This window comes from Theropithecus gelada, chromosome 11, assembly GCF_003255815.1.
Source record: "Theropithecus gelada isolate Dixy chromosome 11, Tgel_1.0, whole genome shotgun sequence".
NCBI classification, from domain to species: Eukaryota; Metazoa; Chordata; class Mammalia; order Primates; family Cercopithecidae; genus Theropithecus; species Theropithecus gelada.
In genome coordinates, this window is record NC_037679.1 from 2,342,839 (window position 1) to 2,358,776 (window position 15,938).

A 15,938-nucleotide genomic window follows, 5' to 3' on the forward strand; every position below is an offset into this window, starting at 1 on the left:
CTTTTAATACCTAACTTTTTATTTAACTTTTTATCTATTAGCTTACTATATTTCATTTCCTTCCCCTAAGTGAAAAGAGATAATATATAATGCTGACTTCATGAAGACTTATGAAGAAATCAATTCTATGAAATAAAAATATTTCTGAATGAGTTTATTACAACTGAGAGGGAAATGTGCTGGAAATTTACACTGAATAGTATCATTTTTAGAGAATTTGGTCCATATAAATTCAGCCTTGGCAGCTAGCCATTGGGGGTTTTTGAACTGGCATATCCTGAGAAATGTTATAACTTCTCAGTGGAATAAAGAAGAGGGGAAAGAACATTATAGAATGATTCTTTTCTGTAATACATTTCCATATAAAAGGGTTTTGAAAGTCTGGCCTCAAGATAATTCCGGAAATAGAATTAAAAGACTGCGACTCAAGATTCTGTTTTATAGTAAGCTTAAGTTTTATAAAGTGTCAAATTGATGATCAGTTATATGGAAACCTCTATTTATAATAGTCTAGTCCATTTTTATACTACTTTTAATTTGCAAAGTTACTTTCATATATTATCTTATTTGGTATTCATAGTCATGCTGGGAAAATTGTAGAACAGATGCTAACTCCTAAATAGATAACCACAATTTCACAAAGTAAAGAAAAGAAATGCATGGAAGTATCCTCAGTCCAATTGTATCAGTCCATTTTCTATTGCTTCAAAACACCTACAACTAGGTCAGTTATAAAGAAAAGAAATTTATTTCTTCCAGTTATGGAGGCTGAGAAGTCCAAGGTTGAGTGGCCATATCTGGTGACAGCCTCCTTGCTGATGCAGACCCTGTAGAGTCCTGCTGCAGCAGCAGCAGCACAGGGCGTCATGTGGTGATGGGACTGCGTGTGCTTGGGTGTTTGCTCAGGTCTCTCTTCCTCTTCTTGTAGAGCCACCAGTCCTATTCCCATGATACCCCATGAATCCATTAACCCATGAATGGATTATAATTCAATTACCTCTTTCAGGTGTCCCCTTTAAATACTGTCATGTTAGGGAATAAGTTTCCAACACATGAAATCTGGGGGACATACGCAAACCATGGCACCAATGTTAACTATTTAATAGCAATTCTTGTGCTTCAAAATTTCTTAATGAAGGTAGTTGCACAGATGTTCATAGATGCTTTTCTTTTAATTATCAGCTCTATTCTAAGACACCTAAATCTTCTGAACATACACACACACACTTACATGCTCACACACTCTTACACACATACATTTATTAATCACACTGTGCAAAGTATTTAAGCCCCAATAGGAATAAAAAGATATGTATGAGGCATGTTTTATTTTCCTCTCTCTCAGAAGCCTAGAGTGTAGTTAGGGGTGAAGAGAAACGATCGCAGGTGTCTTACATACATTTTTAATATAATCCTCAGAAGTATGTATTATATTACTATTCCCATTTTAGAAACACTGAAATGACTTGCCTAAATCCACTGAGCCATGTGCATCAGTGCTGACTATACACACAGTCTGTACTCTTGTCTCCCAGCCTCACTGCCTTTTGATAATATAAACATCTAAAGTGCTATGAACATAGGCTCAGATATCCTAGGACAGTTTTATAGTTGGATATTCTGTTCTATTTATTGTCCATTAAGATATATCAGAAACACCAACTTTCAACAAAGAAAATACTTCTCCAAAATACTTTCTTTCCTCAACCTTTTAAGTTGTCCTTAAATATATTTTTTCTAATTCAGTTTCCCAGTATTCAATTGGAAGTGGCCTTGCATTTAAAAAGTAAGCAAGAATATAATAATAAGATATCAGTAGGTGAGACAAAGGATCACTCGAAGATTTTTGACAAGGAGAAGACCTCAGAAGAGGCTGTCTGAGGAGACACTTTCCTATAAAGATAAAATTTAATCTAGATCTTGAAATAGAGTTGAAATTTTTATTTTCTCTTTATCAACTGAAGCTAATAATAGTAGCTACATCATCTGTTTAGATGAAAATTGAGTTAATACTTAGGCTTTTAAAACAGAGCCTGACTTAGAAGTTGGAAGATGGAGTACATATATCTTAACTACTAAGCTAAAATTTTTTAAGTTTGTCTTTTAATTTCTATTGCCTAGCATAATGCCTAATACATAAAAGTATGTAATAGATAATTGTTGGATGAATGATGAAATGATGATGTATCATTGGTAAATTTTGAGTCAGAGAGTATAGTAAGAGAATTACAGTTTTTGGAGGTCAAATTGACATTTGTATTGTTCACTAAGCTTCAGAGATTTGGATATATGTTCTTTACAAAAATAAATGTTTAGACTGTTTCTTCTTGGTGGAAGGCATCAAAGTTTTCTCTAAAGCTTGTGCCTAACTAAGCGTTAAGGTTTTGAAGTTTGAGGATTTTCTTCTACTGCTATTACTCACTGGGGCTTGTACGAAGCATTTCACATAGTAGGTACTCAGAAAGTATTTGTTGATTGATAAGACTTGGATTTGATACAAGGAAATAGTTGCTTATGTTCAGGAAGAATAATTAAAGATATCAGAAACTATAGAATCACTTTCTTTTAGATACCAGTTTTTGTATAATCCACATCTCTTTATGTAATTTCATATTACTGGAGGCATGTATTGACCCTTGCCCTACTGACAAATTAATTAATATTTGATATAAATTTGAATGAAAAGGAACAAAGCTCTCTGTACAGCCCAAGACTGTGTTGTGAATGTAAGTCTGAAACCTCAATGGTTTGGGGGCACCAGGTTAAGGTAGCCAGGTAATTTCCCCAGTATCTCTTCTGGTAATGAAACCTTTAAAAGGAGCCAGAAGAGCAGAGCCTTCATAAACCAAAGCACTTAGGATTAAATAGGATGATGATATTTACCTGTAGAACTATTCAACAACTCTCTGTGAAAGAAACCAAAAGTTCAGCACATGGCATTTAATTTAAGGTGCCATGATTTTAACACACTTCTCTTTCTCAAATATTTTCATGAGTATATGCCCTAGCCATGCTTATTCTTCAAAGGTCTCTGAATTTGGCCTTTATTTTTCTCCTTTCTCTATTGCTACTTCCTCCTGGATCTGCTTGCCAAATATGGAACAGTAATTTGCTTTTAGTAATTTCTCAGTAAACACATTCAACAGATTTTAATGGAGTATCTTTGATGTGTTAGGCATCATGTTAGGTAGTGTGGGGGGTATAGAAAAAGGAGTGAGATAATCTGCTGTTGAGGAGTTTGTAATTTAGAAATTCCCTCCCTGAATAAATATCCTTGATTTACCAGTACTTATGCTACTGCTACAAAATGTCTGGACATGGTAGATACTTAGGAAATATGTATGGAATAAATTAATAAATAATTTTAAATTACCATTCATCTACCCTTATAGGATTACTTTGTTCTATATTCTTCAAAGAAAATGTGAATATATTTCTTGGTCTTTGAACAGCATGCAATAAAAACAGATGTCTGCATGGTTAAATTGCACAAACAATCACTGAGATTATCTTATATGTGTTTCAAATATAAATATTTGAATAGTTTTCATTGAAGTGAATTTAACATAAAATTCTCTTATGTTCTTTCTAGATATAAGGGCCTAAATAATTTTGGTATGAATCACCTGTCAGTTTAAGTACTGATACAATGATCTGTATTCAATGACTCTTTTATCTAAAAAACAGAATGTCAAGGATTACATCATGCTCCCAGGAGGACTGTACCTTCCATATTGACATCTCTTAACCTGAACAGCAGCTAATAGGAGTTATGAGATCATCAGTCTCATTCTTCCTTCAAGGGTGGTCTCGTGTCAGAAGACACTCAGAAGTTTTGTGTACCTTTAGATTTGTGAAGTGGAATAAATGCCTAATATTTTAACAAAGATATCAAGATACTGTGCAGCATGGAGCAGCCTCGAACCTTATAATCCTATGCAGCAGCATTAGGTAGAACGACTTAAGAGCGAAACCTCAGAAAGCACAGTGGCAGCAGCGATGAAGCCTTTTTGTTAGATGTGGGCATCTCCATAGAGGAGTAAGGCCATACAAAGGGAATATTACAGGACAGGAAGTCTTTCGAACTCTCAGGGTACATTGAGTGAGCTCTCGGATCTGGCACTGTTTCTTTACTGGTCTTATCCTTTTATGCTTATATGTGAGAGCAAAAGAGAAAAGAGTTTGGACATTCTCTTGCTGATGTAGGATTTTTTCCTGCTGTATTAAATCCTACTTTGGATCTTTATATATGATTCACAGGTATCACAAGTCATGTTTCTTTTGTAGTAGTCTACCAATCTCAGATCGGTTTGAATTGCAGTTGAGCAACAATGAAAGTTAAAACACAATCAATCAGGTCATTATAGTCCAATAAGGCAGTCTCATATAAAAGTCAGAAACCTTCTAGTTATTAGTCAAAGCAATACATCAGAATACCTTGTTTATTATGATATGGCAAAATGAATCAGATGTAGACATAGCAGATATTTATTTATCAGGTAGACCAAATGCCACACAAAATATACTATAGTCATAATTTTAAGAGACAGACTATTAAATACCATGTATCTTCTAATTTTTAGAGATGCATTGGTTGAACACATGGCCCTAGAACACATTTACATGCACATAGATACCTATACATTGTTCTCTGTGAGCAATGAAAATATTCCAACCTTCACTTAACACACTTACTATAACAATTCTTGAACTTTAGTATGCCCACAGATTTCCTGGAAAACTTGATTAAAATGTAGATACTAAGACTATTCTTCAAGAGTTGCTCAGAAATCGATCTTATTAACAATCACATGCTAAATGTTATTAATGTAGGTGGCCCTTGGACCACAGTTTGGGAAACACTGACTTATGGTTGTGAAAAATATGTTAATTATTGAATATGCAAAATATTTTTTATAATCTAAAGCAAAGACAGATACTAAGTATCTTTTAAAAAATTAAGTAATAAACAATAAGGGATTTAAATCTGTATGGAACAGAAGATGTCAAACCTTTGCTCTGTGCTCTGTTACTAGCTATTTGTATTTGAGCAATCCATGTAATCCCTTTAAGTCAGTCCATCTCTAGAAATGGCTGCTGAGGAGAAAAAATCTTAAGGCTTTGACAGATATGGATGTTAATTAAGTGCTGACAGCACGACATGCATTTTAGAGAGCAACTGACTGCTTACATTTTTAGATAATTTGATTTATAATTAAATTAATTGCTCCTTTATTTTTGAAATGATGTAATGCAAGCAGAGGAACGTAAAAATAGTGAAACTTTATTTGTGATGTTTATAGCACATATTTTTCCTGGGACAATTTAAGCCCATGGCGTCATACAGGACTATAATTGCTACAGCCATGCGTATTCCCTGGAATTTCAAGAAACCATCATTTTTAGCTGGTAGCAAAAAATAGGAAGTCCCACATAGATTTTTGTCCTACATTTTGGGAGTGTGTGTATGTATGGTTAGGTGCCTTGTAAAGTTGGAGAAAATGCGGAAAAGCCCTGCTGATTCCGAACTATCTTGCCATGGAACTGGTAAGGTACCAACCCCACACAGTTATTTTGCCTAGAATTACAAAATTTGAGATGCTAATGGAAAATGGAGATAATAATGAACAAATCAAGTGATATTATTTCTTGCTTATCAGCAATTCTGAGAATTACTGATTCAATCAATGAACAAAAGAAGCACTGTTTTAGCAAACAAGATTTAGAACTCACAAATGTATTTGTGAGATTCCACTCAACTTCTTTCCCATCAGTATATTAATAAGAATCAGTTTATTACTAAAGGGCAAAGCCATATTTTAGGTTTGGCAAATAATTGCTGCTTAAAATATTAAATGAATATTAAAGGAAAGATAAAACATGGTAGATAGGTTTTAGTAGGAGTTGGGAAGGATGAGGAGATGTGAAACTGACAACTGCCCTGTTGTCGATGATTTACATGAAGAATCTGTGTAGAAGAGACTGAAGGGAGCCAGGCAATGAATGGGAGTACTGAAGGAGACACAGTAACCTCAGATACATAAATGCAGTAGAGAAGGAAGTAACAGGCGTATCTGCTTAAAATCTTATAAGCCACTAACTTGTACATTTTCATATCTGATCCTGAGCAAATCTCTCACATTTCTAGAACTGTACTGAGTTAATAGGGATCATGTAGATTGCCCAAAAATGCATAGCTAGTAATATAGCCAGGATTTGAATCCTTTTATTCTAGACATTTAAATTCCCTATGTTTTATTAATTTTTAAAAGAGATATTTAAAATCTGTTCTGGATCTAGATCATAAAAAGGATTTCTTATATCCAAAACTTAGCATATTTTTCATAACGCTAAGTCAGTGTTTCCCAAATTGTGGTCCAGGGGCTACTTAACACCATTTGGGGTGCACTTGTTAATTAGGCAGATTCCTGAGTAAATCACAAGAATAATAAGAATTTCTGTGGAAATAGCTCAAGCATCTGATTTTAATCAAGCTTCCTGAGTAATTTGTAGGCATACTAAAGTTCAAAAATTATTGTAGTAAGTGTGCCAGGTGAAGGTTGGAATGTTTAACACTCTAGGGATGTTATACTTGATGAGATGTTTTAGAATGTGTTGTTGTATTGCTCCTCTTTCATGTATACAGCACACACATTCAAGTGACAGGCTGCTTGAGGGGCTAAGGCTGTTGCCATGTGAAGACCAACGCAGCTCTACCTACTCGTTGAGCAACAACATATTTTATTCTGTTCAAATATATTTCATACTGATTGTAATCATTTGCAGAAAAGGGGGTATTCTCCTTGTGTGTGTTCTGTATTCCCTGGCTCAGAACAGTATGGTCTTCAGAAATTTTTATGAAATGTATTTGACCACAGCAGAAGCTTATTCAAGTTAAGCACATATCATTCTAGGCAAAAAGACACCAATATGTCACTTGATGCATCCCCAGAGTGTTAAACATTCCAACCTTCACCTGGCACACTTACTACAATAATTTTTGAACTTTAGTATGCCTACAAATTTATTAGGAAGCTTGATTAAAATCAGATTCTTGAGCTATTTCCACAGAAATTCTTATTATTCTTGCAATTTACTCAGGAAACTGTCTAATTAACAAGTGCACCCCAAATGGTGTTAATGTATTGATGTATTGATGATGCATTTGTAAATAATTTATTTGGACTATCCGGCACTAGAATAAAACATGACAAGAGCTAGATGGAGGTCTGTCCAGCAGAAAAATGCGTATCTAGATATAGGACAGATTTCTCAAAGGAGAAAACCCTAGTGTTGTCTAAAGGAAAGAGGGAGAGGGAAGAAGAATGACAAGTAGAGGAAGAGAGGAGAAAAAAAAGACAAAGATGTGTCATACTGTCTTGCCTTACTGTATTAAGAAGTGTTGTTGTTTTGAAATATGTGTAAGAGATTTAGTAAAGGATGCCGGAGAACAGAAGGTGAATTCTGGAAATTAACAGAGTGCCAGTCCATGTCAGTGATCCATCAGTCATGGAGACCCACAGAGTTGTGTGAGATTGTGAGATGCAACAGCAGCAGCAGTACCTGGCATAAGTCCTGGCTGGGTGTACAAGAGGTCGCAGGAGTCTAAAGGCTGACACGTTCAGGGAACTGGCCAGCACAGCATGGCCTCAGAAACAGGAATGCACCCCCAGTTCCTGCTTCTGGGCCTTCTTTCAGTTTTTGAGAAGAAACAAGTCTGCTCCTGTGACTGGCACATGTTTGTCAGAGTTGCTTGTTTTTTGCCTCTGCCGCTTCATTTTTTGCAGCACTTTCAGGTCCATGGAGGTCAGGGGGATAGCTGTGAATTAATAAGTGGTATGGCCTCGAGAGAGAAGTAATAAGGACAGTTTCTTCCACATTAACAGGAATGCACTCAGCTTGCTGTCTTCTCTACTGTGCTGCTGAAGGATGTGATCAGGGAGGCACAAGTGATGGGATAACTGGTGACACAATAGAACAGATCACCAGCAGAAAAACAAATGTGTGAACAACATATGAAAGATACTTTTATACCCAAATGGCAAGAAATCCATTTCATAAAATAAATTACATGCTGCTGCGGATGTCTCACTGTCCTACTGAAAGACAAAACATTTTGAAGTGAAGGAAAAGATAGCATGGAATAACACAGAGAGGCTCAAAGTAATGAACTCTTCATTCTGATTAGAGTGTACATATTCAGAACTGGAAAACAGAGACTTTCAGTAATGCCCAATAAACCACATATTTCAAATTGCTTTTAAATATTGATACTTAAAATATCCTTTTCTGGAGTATGGAATCCGTAACAAGGATCAAAGCCCCAGTAAGAGACATTTTCCTTCCTTCTTTCTCTTTTTTTTTTTTTTTGAGATGGAGTCTCACTCTGTCACCCAGGCTGGAGTGCAGTGGCATCATCTCAGCTCACTGGAAGCTCTGCCTCCCGAGTTCACGCCATCCTCCTGCCTCAGCCTCCTGAGTAGCTGGGACTACCGGCACCCACCAGCCACCACGCCCGGCTAATTTTTTGTATGTTTAGTAGAGACTGGGTTTCAGCGTGTTAGCCAGGATGGTCTCAATCTCCTGACCTCGTGATCCGCCTGCCTTGGCCTCCCAAAGTGCTGGAATTACAAGTGTGAACCACTGTGCCCAGCCCTCTTCTTCTCCTCGTTTCTTTTTCCTTCCTTCCTTCCTTCCTTCCTTCCTTCCTCCTTCCTTCCTTTCCTTCCTTCCTTCCTTTCCTTCCTTCCTTCTCTTTCTCTCTTTCTTTCTTTCTTTCTCAGAGTTTCACTCTGTCACCCAGGCTGGAATACAGTGGCACACTCTCCACTCACTGCAACCTCCGGCTCCCAGGTTCAAGCAATTCTCCTGCCCCAGGCTCCCCATTAGCTGGGATTACAAGTGCATGCCACCACACTCAGCTAATTTTTTTGTATTTTTACTAGAGATGGGGTTTCATCATGTTGACCAGGCTGGTCTCGAACTCCTGACCTCTGGTGATCCACCCACCTCAGCCTCCCAAATTGCTGGGATTACAGGCATGAGCCACTGGACCCAGCCCCTATTCTTATTTTAGGAAATTAAAGTTCATTTTGAATTGAATTATAGTTATGCACATGGTCCATTCATTTCATCATTTATTCAGTAACTCCGTATCGAGTGACTTCTGTGTGCCAGGCATTAGCTCCACAACAATGAACAAGATAGGTATCCCCTGCCCTGGTTGGCTTATGGCCTACTGGAATAATAAATGGTTACTGAATACTTTCACAGTCAACATTTTGCATGCACAACTTTATGCAAACCTTGCAATAGTGCTATGAAATAGATGTTCTTTCCATATTAAAAGGTGAGGACAATTAGGTTCAGAGATTGAGTAACTTGCCCAAAGTTGCAAGCTAAAGAATGGTTGAGGCAAAATTCAGGCAAGATCCGGCTAATTTCCCCTGTACACATTTGTGCATTTTGGCACATGTTCTCATATACTGTGGTCATTATTGAGAAGGAACTGCTAAATTACATTCTAGCCCTAGAAAAGTTTTCTGTATTTTATTTTCAATTTACTGAGATCTCTTGCTGTAGGTGGACACAACTAATGTTTTTTTAGGCCTATCCCACTTCTTTTCCAGATTATCTATAAAGTTCATGGGTAAATAGACCAAAATATCACTGATGTACTCTATCAAAATGAAAAATCAGAAGCAAACTTTCACAGACGTTGCTCTTAATTCTTCAACTTTATTTATCTGTTTCTTTTTCTCTCTGGTCAATGCTGCTTTCTTGCCCCTCAATACCAACACTGCAGTAGCATCTCTTGCTCTTAAATGTGAATATCTGTGGGAAACATTTAGAATTCTCAAATTATAACAGTTTATTATTACACAAATTAGGATTTCACCCTGTCGCCCAGGCTGGAGTACAGTTAGGATTCCACAGATTATGATTTGTGTAATAATAATAAAATTAAAATTAAAAATAATAATATGTTTTCTAAGTTAATTTTTACAAAGTCAATTGTTTGATTGGCATTACAGTTTTGGCATCTTTATGTGTTTGCTTTTTCTAACTTTCTCTTCATTAAAAGAACTTGTCTTATTTTGTATGTGTAACTCAATGAGAAAAATTAGAAACTATGAGGCCAAAAAAAAAAGATCAAATCCACATTTTTGTGACAAAGTCTAGATAGGCATAACCAGTGTATACACATTTCAAAAGTTTTCACTTAGGTCTATATGTGGGTAACGACGTGATGCACAATCAAAATAAGAAGCTAAAAATCTTTCCACAGATCACGTAATTGATTTTCCTGTCCTCTGAAAGAATTGTTTTTCATTCTTCACCAGTGTTAAACCATTTAGTTTCCTCTCTGCCCAATTCTGCCTAGGAAAATAAATTAATAAAAATTTTAAATTTCAGACATATATATTAAAAAGGAAAAATATGTTTATCCTGGCCCATATGTTACCATGGGCGAGGTAAAAATTTTGTCCAGCCTCTGCCAAATGCTAGGATTCTTGCAAATCAGGGAGTATGTGTGTTCTCAAAATCCATTAAAAAATAGACTCCTATATTTTTCTTTGACGTAGCAGTGTGACGCAAGCAATCAGTAGGATTTTAACATTTTTGTTTTAAATATGTTTGACTATATTTATACGTTGAACACTAGAGCATTAGGTGTTTTCCTTTTAGAATTGTTTTCATGCTTTTTTTTTTTTTTTCTTTGAGACAGTTGCTTTTGTTGCCCAGGCTGGAGTGCAGTGGCATGAAGGTCTCGGCTCACTGTAACCTCCGCCTCCCAGGTTCAAGTGATTCTCCTGCCTCAGCCCCCCGAGTAGCTGGGATACAGGCATGTGCCACCACACCAGGCTAATTTTGTATTTTTAGTAGAGATGGGGGGTTTCACCATGTTGGTCAGGCTGGTCTCGAACTCCTGACCTCAGGTGATCTGCCCGCTTCGGCCTCCCAAAGGGCTGAGATTACAGGTGTGAGCCACCATGCCTGGCCCATGTTCTATCTTAATTTATATTTTCACTCAACTCTATGTCATGAGATTTCAGTTATGCTATTATATATTCTTTTAAAACAATGATTTAATGTCTTTTCAAGATGAAACTCCTATTGTGTCATTACTGATGAGTGCTCTTTCTAATGCCCTGGGCCATATCATTCTTAAGGTGATCCAGTAAGTGGTGGTTGAGGCAGGAAGTCACCAAATGACTCAAATCTAAGAATGCAACACTCCTGTATAATGCCCTGCCTACCGCAGGAAGGCCCATTCCCACCATGCTGTGTTTACCATGCTTTCAGTGAAAATGATTAACCCTTTTTCACATTTAATAGCATCCAGGTCCACACAACTATGTCATTGCACTGGCTTGTTCACATATCTGTGTACTCTTTTTCTATGAACTTCTTAAGAGCAAGCAAACTGTGTCTTTCTTTTTTGAGTCTTCGTAGCTACCTGCTTTGTCACAGTGGTGAATTTTACCATGGAGATGATGAAACTTAAGTTGCAGCGCCCTTCACCTGCATGGGGCTATTCTGGGATCCTGGGTGAAACCTTAGCAGTGTAATCACATGGTCGTACATTACTGCAAAATTTTTAAAAGCAAGATATTTTAATTAGGCTGCTACATGGTTTTGTAGTTTCGTTTACATTAGTAATTTTATTTTCTTCTTGTCCTGAAAGAAAGCTCTCCGAATGGACAATTTTGACCCCACAAAACCTTGATTGTCACCTGTTGACATGCAAGGAACACTTATTTGCTTTTTCATTGAATTACTAAGTGAAAGAAGTAAAAGGGATGAGGAGGAATGAATATTTTGTTAATTAATGTATTTTAACATTTAAAATTAGCATGTCTGGCAAAAATTTTCTTTAAGCCACCAACAGAAAATGCTAACATCATCACCCTTGTGTAATGTCTGTGAGTTTACAAGCTCTTACACAGATGTAACTTCAATTGAATCTTTCAACCAGGGCTTCGATTAAATGTAACCTTCAATTAAAGTGACTGATACCAAAATGTTTACAACTGTGCTATTTGTAGAAAAGGATTATTATACTCAATGGTTACAGAGGAAAAGAAACCTAAACACAGGATTGAGTGACGTTCCTGATTGCATTGTGTCAATACTAGGATGTCAGCTGAAGCCTTCTGATACTGACTCCACTCCTTTCATTACATGGTGTTTACAAATATATTTAAAGAAATGAAAACTTATTCTACAAACAAAAAGCATAAAGTCAAATAGGTTAATAATGTTTTCCTCAAATGATGAACATTTTCCATTTCCTTCCCTTTCTTTCTTCTCCTCTGCTCTCCTCCTCTCCCCTTCCTTCCCCTCTCCTTCCCTCTATTTCTTTCCTTCTCGTTTTCTTTCTTGATGCAGGTGTTTAAAATTATCCAATTGCCATAAAGCTAAATTCTTTTTTGGAAAATTGAACCGAACTTCTGCTGAATACAAGATGAAAATGTGGTTGCTGGTCAGTCATCTTGTGATAATATCTATTACTACATGTCTAGCAGGTAAGAAATATCCTTTGTATATTCTACATATATTATGTCAACATAATTGATATGTGTGTTTATTTATTAAATGTGTTGTATGAAGTAAAAATCCTTATTTGCTCTTGACATCTGGGTCAGACAGGTAGATAAATATGTATTAAGGGTGACCCTATTTCCTTTTTAATTTCAATTAAGATTTCACAAAACATTGCCAATCTTGGGTAATAGTGTGCTGGTGAATGTTTAAAATCTAGATCTCTGGGGAGATCCCTGGAGTGCAGCATTTGTCTATTACTGGGGAGTAAATTCTCCTACCATGGCCAGTTTCAACTTGACACCATTTAATGTGGAACTGGAAAGATGTGCAACAGCTCACTAGTTTGTAGTATTTTCACCACTCAGATATAAGTAACCACAATGGCAAAGAGAATATAAAATATAGCAAATAAAAGAGAGAAAGCAATGGGTTTTAAGCATTTGTTCCCTTTGTTCTTAGTATAATTTATTTCTTTGTAAATTGATATAATTTTTAATACTGGCCATGTTTAACAACTGATTCACAAAATTTCTGAAAATTAATAATCACTTCTTAAGAGCTATAAGTAGATGCAACACACTACTGAATCTTACAACTCTTTTACCAATTTGATCAATATAATTTAAAAAATGATTAAAGTAATCTACAGTGTGTGTAGGGACATAAGACTAATAAAACAATTTTGAGAGTGGCATTCATTTTAGGACAAAGAAATATCATATTTCTGTCTTTCAAAGGCAAGTGTGAAGCATTCAGACCTATTTCCTACAATGAGAGGCACACCATATCTTTATCTGAAAAACTGATATAATTTTACCCAACTAGTACTTATTGAGCTAGGTCATTCATTATTATGAAAGTATTAGAAAAATTGAATTCTAACAATCAATTTTTCTAATACTCTCATGTTAATGACCTAACTCAATAGATACTTGTTGAGTGACTGTTTTGTTCAAGACTTAAATGGTCCTCATCCTTTTGTATATAAATCCCCACCGATCACTTTAATGATTAATCTGAAAGGCATCATTATTAAGAACATAAAAAAATTATTTTATTTTGGGGAATAATTTTTATTATGCTCACTCCAAAATTCAGAAAAGATCATTTCATTAGTACTCAAGGATTTTAATGACGTTGATAAATATATATTTTATAACCAGGGTAATTGTGCACACTCACTCACATACATTTATGTAATTACATGCATAATATATTTACATATATAGTGTAAATATAATAAAGAAAAAATTTGGTAAAGTCATTGTGAAGTCTTACTTTTGTGAATAAAATAAAACAAAAATTATCCTATTAGTACTTAAAATTCATACGAATTATATTGACTGCAAAGTTTGATGCTGCAACTATCAATGTAAAGATAAGAAATAAATGTCTGCACAGATGTGAAGATACTTCAACCTTTATAGCAAAGGGCCACTACTCTCATTCCACTGTCTAGCATCTCAACTATTTAAGTAATGTTTGAAACTACAATTCAAATAACTGCTTCAGGATCAAAATTTTGTTTTTTCTTTCATTTTTAGAGTTTACATGGTATAGAAGATATGGTCATGGAGGTAAGTTAACCAAAGAGTAAACTTTGTAAATACCTTTTCCCTATTGAATCATATTTTATCCTTGTTCTAAGCTATTAACTCTCTAAACTTTAAGGCAAATGATTAATGTTAGATCACTATGAAATTTTGTAAGGTGATCTTTCTGAGATTGTAAGCAAACTGTTGAATGAGTGGCTACATCATAAACAAATATCCTATGAGAGGATTGTAGCAAACGGAAAATATTCACTGTGGTTGCTATTTTTTCCCGCATGCTTTGTAACAATGCTATACCACTAAATTTGGAAGCAATATTTTAAAATTTGTAAGCATTGAACTTATTTTTGAAAACCTCTTGCTTTGTTGCAAGGGAGATAACTAAAGTTAGTGAACTTGGAATCTTAAGATTCAGTTCAATTAAAAGTTCACAGATATTGCAAAATTTATTGTTTAATAACCTCGCAGTTTAGATCCTACTTCAACTACCAAACAGATATTGCAGAAATAAAGTCAGCATGGCATACTGGAAAAAATACAGAATCAGAGTAAGACCAGCCTGAATCTGCATTTTCAGCTCAGTACTCACTAGATGATCTTACTCTCTTGTGTAAATTATATAACTTCTATGAGTCCCAACTCTCCAATATGTAAAAATCACAGAATTGTTGTGAGGACTGAAAAATGAATTGCAATGATAACTTCTAGCATAATGACTGGCAAGTAGGTGCTTAATGAGCGTAGCAACACTAGTAACTTATAAAAGCCACTGCATAATGGTAGGAGAATGAAAAATCCTGAAGAATCACTGAACAACCAGTGCTAGAACTTGCATGCCAAATCAAGGTTACCCATTGTATTAGTCTGTTTTTACCCTGCTGATATAAAGACACACCCGAGACTGGGAAGAAAAAGAAGTTTAATTGGGCATACAGTTCCACATGCCTGGGGAGGCCTCAGAATTATGGCAGGAGGCGAAAGGCACTTCTTACATCGCAGCAGCAAGAGAAAAATGGGGAAGAAGCAAAAGCGGAAACCCCTGATAAACCCATCAGATCTCGTGAGACTTATTCACTAAGTATTTTTAAAAAATAGCCTATGGCTGCTTTTTCCAATTCCTTGACCCACATTCTCCTTTTAATCTGCTGCAATCAGTGTTTCCCATGACCACTCAACCAAAACTGCCTTATCCATGTCACTAATGTCACACATTGTAAGTCCAATGGTCAACTCTCAGGTTTCCTACTTGACCTGCTGGCAGCAATGCTGCAGTTCCAGGTATCACACAGAGACATAACAATGTCTCATAGGCAAAGGTAGTGTGCTTATTTTTTCTTGTATCTATCTATCTTTAAAAACAAGGAGACCTTTCCCAGAAACCTTGCGCTACATGTCCAGAGTTGGGTCACACATTCACCACCAAACCCATCATTAGCAAGAGTAATGGCATCACTGCCAGTCAACTTTTCCTTCTGAGTCATGTGAGGGATGGGTTGATCCTTGAACTAGGCTGAGCTTTGTCATGAAGGTAAAAGGCAGAAGAGGAGCTGATTAGTCAACCAACAAAGTCTGCTGAATTACTCAGGTGAATTGAAATTGAGATTTTTCTCACAAATGAAAAAGTTCCATCCAATATGTCATCCAGCACATTTAAGAGTTTTTAATGATTATTTTACAGCAACATTAGTAGCTAGTGTTTAAATGTATGTATTAAAACAAAAACATTTTAAATTTGAAAAACAAAGTACATAAAAGATTATAACAAAATCATCAAAACCAACTTCACTCTTCATGTCTTTAAGAATAGTTTTCTTCTTAATTTTTTTTAGATTTTTT

At 35.8% G+C, this 15,938-nt stretch overlaps 1 protein-coding gene across 4 annotated transcripts in view; it reads left to right on the forward strand.

The window, feature by feature from the left end:
* Positions 1 to 15,938, forward strand: part of CNTN1 (contactin 1) — a 393,997-nt gene that overhangs the window by 214,702 nt on the left and 163,357 nt on the right. For all 4 annotated transcript variants that reach the window (XM_025403303.1, XM_025403305.1, XM_025403304.1 and 1 more), the window contains exons 2-3: positions 12,394 to 12,530; positions 14,094 to 14,126. In XM_025403303.1, coding sequence (XP_025259088.1) covers positions 12,470 to 12,530; positions 14,094 to 14,126 — 94 coding nt within the window. In that variant the 5' untranslated portion in view covers positions 12,394 to 12,469. The remainder of the gene's footprint in view (positions 1 to 12,393; positions 12,531 to 14,093; positions 14,127 to 15,938) is intronic.